This window comes from Empidonax traillii, unplaced genomic scaffold (genome assembly GCF_003031625.1).
Source record: "Empidonax traillii isolate 1590-97213 ecotype Southwest subspecies unplaced genomic scaffold, ASM303162v1 scaffold600:size394560, whole genome shotgun sequence".
NCBI classification, from domain to species: Eukaryota; Metazoa; Chordata; class Aves; order Passeriformes; family Tyrannidae; genus Empidonax; species Empidonax traillii.
Genome location: NW_020955793.1, coordinates 385,523 through 391,121, shown reverse-complemented (window position 1 = coordinate 391,121; position 5,599 = coordinate 385,523). Strand labels below are relative to the sequence as shown.

Below are 5,599 nucleotides of genomic sequence, written 5' to 3'. Positions count from 1 at the left end.
GCAGCTGGTGTATTCTCTAGGGGCTTATTTGTTCTACTTCACAAAGGTATGTTTCCTATAAAGCACAATTTTTTATTTTTTTTTTAAATTTTACATTGCAGGTTATTGACATTTCCTTAAATAGAGAAACAGTACTGAGGACTATCTGTTTTCATATCTGTCATACCAACACATCCTTCATTCTAATAGCTGTATCTGCAAAGAAGCATCTCTGTTGCTAAGGGATACAGAACATAAACCCTTCACAGGTCCACCAAAAAAGAAAAGCATCTGAAAGCAAAAAGCACCGATACACCTGACAATTTCTTTCAAAACTCTGCACTATAAACTTCAGAGGTCCCACAGCCTCAAAGAGGAGGTGCAGTTCCTAACACCCAAACGATTACCATTACTGATACGCTGCCAAAAGTATTTAAGCACCTGTTCTAGTATACTTTAGCACCAGAAGCATTTTACTTGGTTGTAAGGCCCTATTTAGTTTAGTATTTTAAGTGTGACACAGCAAATCTACCATGCTACACTGAACATAGTTCACTATCAGCACACGATTTTCCACTGTCACAGACGTTCAGTTCACTGTCACAGAACTGTCTCAGACGTTCATTTTAGGTGAGAATTGATACACACTTGTTTTACAGCCACTCTCACGTTTTTGGATAGGGAAGGATTTTGAACAAGTAGGGAAAACAATATGAAAGAACGCAGTCAATATTCAGTTTTAAACTCGCTGACCTGCACTCCCATTTAATTGAGAGGCTCCAAGGCGAGCCCATTATCTCTCCCCCTTGTATAAGAGCGGCCCTACTAGCCAAACCCGTAAACCAGCATAAAGCGAGCAACTCAAGCGGAATTAATCCTTCCAGCGTTGGTTACGTGGGGAGGAGACCCTGCACCTCCGCAGACGCGGAGCCCCTGGCTCTCCGTGCGCGCACGACGACAGCTGCCCGGAGGGAGGCGGGGATGGGGTGACACGCCGTGTTTACGCCGTGTAAACACGCGGGGCGCTCCCCCCTTGCCCGGGCCCTCGGGGAAGGCAGGTGGACCAGGAGAGGGGTCCGCGGGGAACCACCACATCTGTCCCTTCCCGCCCCCGGCTATGAGACGGAGCCACCGCGCTGGCGAGGGCGCAGCAGCCGCTCCGCGGAGGGGGGCTGCGGGCTGACGGCTTCCCTCCTCCCCATCCCCATCCTCCTCCCTCTGCCTCAGCCCCGCTCGCTCCCGCGCCCCGGCGGAGCCGAGCTCGCCCTGCCCTGTCCCGCCCCGCCCGTACCTGCGCGGGCGGCGCCGCCCGCTGCTCCCCGGGGAGGCGCTGGCTCATCCTCCCTCTGAGCGCCGACGGGACACGGGCTCGGCCCCTCAGCCGCGGCCGCTCCGCCGCCGGCAGCGCCCCCTCGGCGCGGGCAGGGCGGGGGCTCGCACGGCGCAGGCTCGGCCCCGCCGGGTCAGCGGCGCCGTCACTGCGGGTTCCGCTTCCCGCGGCCCGCCCGGCTCGGGGCCGGCCCCGCTCCCGCCCGCCCAGGGGCGCGGCTTCCCGGCGGCGTGGGCCGCGCTCCCCTGCCGGGCTGTCCGCCCCGTGCCGGGCTGCCCCGCCGCCAGCGCGGGCTGCGGGCCCGGCGCGCAGCTCGCCCGAGGGGAGGCAGGACAGCCCCGCACTTAGAACGGGGAGGAGGCGATTTCCCAGGTACGGGAGGGAGGGAGGGAGGGAGGGAGGTGCTGGGCAAATCGCAGCGTCGCTCGGCTGAGGGCTGAACCCACCGCCTCTGCAGTCCAGAGCACTGGGCGCTACGGAGCCCCGAGAGAGTCAGGGTTTTTTCCTCCTGCAGAGGAAACGCAGGTGTCAGGGTGGGCACGGAGCTGCTCGGCTCTGCCAGCCGACGTGCTGAGGCAAGCGAAGGGTTCGCTCGGCACGCAGTGACAGAAGGCAGGTTCCCGAAAAGCGCGGGAAGTAAAGGGGTGGATTATTTTTCAAGAAGAACGCCCGCTGGTCCGTTCGTGCAATGCTGACAAACTGTGTGCACCAGGTGGTGGATCAAGGCACTCGGGCTGAGAAAGCGCGCTGTGAATCTGGAGGCTTTGCCCGCAGGTGCCATCAAGGCGCTCTGGGGTCGGGAGCGGAGGAGCCGCGGGCGCGGCCCGGCCCTGCCCGGTGAGCGCTGTGCTCAGCGCCGCTGGGGCGCGCCTCCCTCTGCGGACCCTGCCCCGGGGCCGTCCGTGGGCAGACGCGTACCAGTAGTGCCGGGCTGTGCGGTGCTGCGGGTCGCGGCAGGTCCCTCCGTGAAACACATGGAGCCGGTTTTTGGGTGTTTTACCCCCAAAACCGCTGACAGCCCCGCGCGCGCCCCGCCCGTCACGTGACTCGCGGCGCGCGTTGCCAGGGTGAAGCGCCGCTAGCGCGGGGAGGGTGGGTGGGGCCCCCCGCGCGTGCTCGCCCAATGGGAGCCGAGCCGAGGGGCGGGCCCGCCAATAGAGAAGGAGGGGGCGGGGCCTCGGCGGGCGCGGGGCCAGGTTGGGTGGCCGTGGCTGCGGCGGGCAGGTATGGCGGGGCAGGGCGGGCACGGACATCGGGCCGGCACCGGGCAGCGCTGTGGCGGCGGGCGGCGGAGATGGGGCGCAGGGCCGTCCTCCTGCGGAGTCTCTCCCAGCCACCCTGGGGCGAGGGGTTCTCGGCCGCGCCTTACGCCCCGGTGCTGGGTTTGCCCCAGCTGTGCGGGGGCGGCGGCCTGGCGGGGCCTGGCCGGGGAGCGGGGACCGGCCCTGCCCTGTCCTGTCCTGCCCTTCCCTCCCCTCCTCTCTCCTCCTCTCCTCTCCCCGCACGCCAGGTCCAGCCCTGGCCTGGCCTGGCCGTGCGCTCCTCTCGGCCGGGCTGTCGCGGGGTGTGCCTTGTGCTGCTTTCCTGCGTGTCCGTGGTGGATTTAATGATTTATTGCCCACCGCTGGGAAAGCCAACGCCCTGTCGGGAGCTGATGCTCTTTCTCAAGACGCCGCTTTTTCCCTTGCCACGTGTAAAAATAATACCTCTATCTCGTAGAAGATTTTACGCCCCCACTGCTGAACTGCAGACAGGCTGATGGTTGGCCATTTGTATTTGCACGCAGCAGCAGCATGCGGTAGCAGCCCTGAGCTACGCTTAGTCCAGCTGGTTTAGCTGTAGAACAACATGGGTTGTTTCAGAAAGCAGGAGGAGGAAGAGAACTTCAGTAAAGCCACGTGAAGTTACAATTGTGTCCCACCTGCTGTGCTTTACTGTTGCCTAAAAGAGAGTATTGAAGTTAACACCAAGTCTTTCTTATATGTAGAAATGTAACTTCACATTAAACTTTCTCTACTTTAAGAAAAGAAAAACAAACCTCACCAAGACATTGCAGGTCTGTAAGTTCCACCTTCTTCTTTCCCGGTAGTTGTGTTTAGTCCTGGTAGGTTTCCTATCTCTTTTGCAGAACAGATTGCTTCAGATCTCTTTTGTTTTGTCTTTTCTATACTAATCAAGTCAAGCTTATTCATTTTAGTCTGCTTTCATGGTATGGGTTCTGTTAAGCAGTATCTGTGTCTAATGCATGGTAACTGTGGAAAAAAAATGATCCCAAAGCAGGGTGAGACCCTGATTGTGAGACCTGTGATGTGTGTGAAGTATGGATCTAAGCTACTAGGACCTCCTGTTGGAAGTAAGCACCAATGCTGCTAGTGCTTGCAGATGAGGTTTAGATGCAGAAAAGCATAGGCATCGTTTGTCTTTTTCAGCTTATGGAAACTTCCTCGGGGTGTAGAAGTTCTACTGTAAAAAATATGACCTTTTAGTCCACTGTGAATCTGTTATGCCGTTTGTTGCTTTGGCCTTTGTTTTGCCAATTGCCTTTGCTATTCTGACACTTGCAATAGCTTCCACATGCAGCTCCATAGTCTCTTGTTTTTACCAAGGTGTTTTTAATGTAGAAACTTAAACACTATCAACATCCAGCTTAGAATTCCATTTAATCTCAGAAGGTAGTCTAAATGGTCAGATAGTACATTAAAATTAATGATTCTTACTATTTTGTAATGAATTTATTTGCAACATGAAAGAAGTCTTTCAGTCAGACTTCAAGGCACACTTTGCTGTACTGAATAACAGTTCTAAACTTGATGGGGATCTGTTGAATTTGGTCCATTTTTGGCTTTGTTATAGCATCTAATTTCCAAAATACTGGATTTAGTGCTTCTTAAGAAGCAACACATAGGGATTCCCTCTGCCCTGTTTTATTTCTCCCAAGTGGAATGAAGGATTGTCCACCAGGTGCTATAACTCTATGCGATGGTTGTGTGCCAGCTGAATCAGAAGCTATGACACTGACTGCTTGCTTTATTTAAAGATAGAACACATCCTTTTTACTCAAAATGAAAGGTTAAACAGGTTTTAGCAATGCAGCCCTTGTTGACCCAAAGTGAGTTAACTGTACTCAACTAGAGTTGAGACTAAGAGTAGATGATTTCCACAAAAGCAACTGAAGAGATAAATGGATTAACATTTTGATTAAAAATAATGTAGCCTGACCTGTCTGGCTAGATGACTAATTACACTTAACTAAATCTGCGTTGTGTAGTTTTTGTAGGTTTTTTTTTTTTTTTCCTAGTACTGAAGCATGCCTTAAGAAGATAACTATGGATAAATATATTAAAATACGGAAGATTGGAGAAGGATCCTTTGGGAAAGCCATACTTGTCAAAGCTAAAGAAAATGGCCAACAGTATGTTATTAAAGAAATAAACATCTCTAAGGTTAGTTATTATTATTCATTCTTAATCCATTCTTTTTGTATTTCTGTTCTCAAAAATCATTATTTTCCTTCTGAAGATGTCAAATAAGGAGAGAGAAGAATCGAGGAGAGAAGTTGCTGTATTGGCTAACATGAAACATCCAAATATTGTCCTCTATAGGGAGTCATTTGAAGGTAAGATTAACTAATACAGTAGACTCTGAAGTAGTGCTCGTAAGCCACTTCTGTGCACTACTTACTGCATTTAGTTTAAAAGTCTGCATTTCCTCTCTTTAATCGGTATTTTTCATACCTTTATTATTTATCTCAGTTCTTTTCCACTGTATTTTTTTCATAATTTCAATGCACATTTTAAAGTGTAATTTAGAAAAAAAGGGCAACAAATAAACAGAAATATTCTTGACTATTCCTTATATGCTTTCATTTTGGTTGATACTTATATAAAAGATAATCTCGTGTTTCTCCAGAGTATAAGTCTCCTTGAATACTTGTATGTACCCTAGCAATTGGAATGCTTGGGTAGGTTAAATACAAGTGCAGTCTAAATTTGGGTATTGATAACCTAGCAAGAGCAGTTTCATGTCTGAGTTTGTTGTTCTAGAATATAGTCTTCAGTAATTACAATCATATAATTGCTTTCAGAGCTGGAAAAATAAATGGGACTGTTTACTTCATCAAGATACGAAGGAAGGAGAAAAATAATTCCACCTTGTCTTCACAGTGAATGGCTTGGGAAATGAGCAGAATAAATAAAAGATTCCAAAAACCTATCATATAAGTTAAAAAATTATTTTAAAACACCCTAAAATTATTTGAAATACTGTTTAGGGACTGTGCTCTCTTTTCAT

General features: G+C 50.8%; 1 protein-coding gene across 9 annotated transcripts in view; it reads left to right on the top strand.

Annotated features, from left to right (window-relative positions):
• Positions 1 to 1,595: 1,595 nt before the first annotated feature.
• Positions 1,596 to 5,599, top strand: part of NEK1 (NIMA related kinase 1) — a 46,609-nt gene continuing 42,605 nt past the window's right edge. For 7 of the 9 annotated variants that reach the window (XM_027898506.1, XM_027898501.1, XM_027898505.1 and 4 more), the window contains exons 1-3: positions 2,490 to 2,533; positions 4,608 to 4,752; positions 4,829 to 4,925. In XM_027898506.1, the coding sequence (XP_027754307.1) occupies positions 4,636 to 4,752; positions 4,829 to 4,925 (214 nt within the window). In that variant the 5' untranslated portion in view covers positions 2,490 to 2,533; positions 4,608 to 4,635. Of the gene's footprint in view, positions 1,682 to 1,840; positions 1,946 to 2,489; positions 2,534 to 4,607; positions 4,753 to 4,828; positions 4,926 to 5,599 lie in introns of those variants that run through there. The other 2 variants (XM_027898498.1, XM_027898499.1) reach the window with 2 other exon arrangements.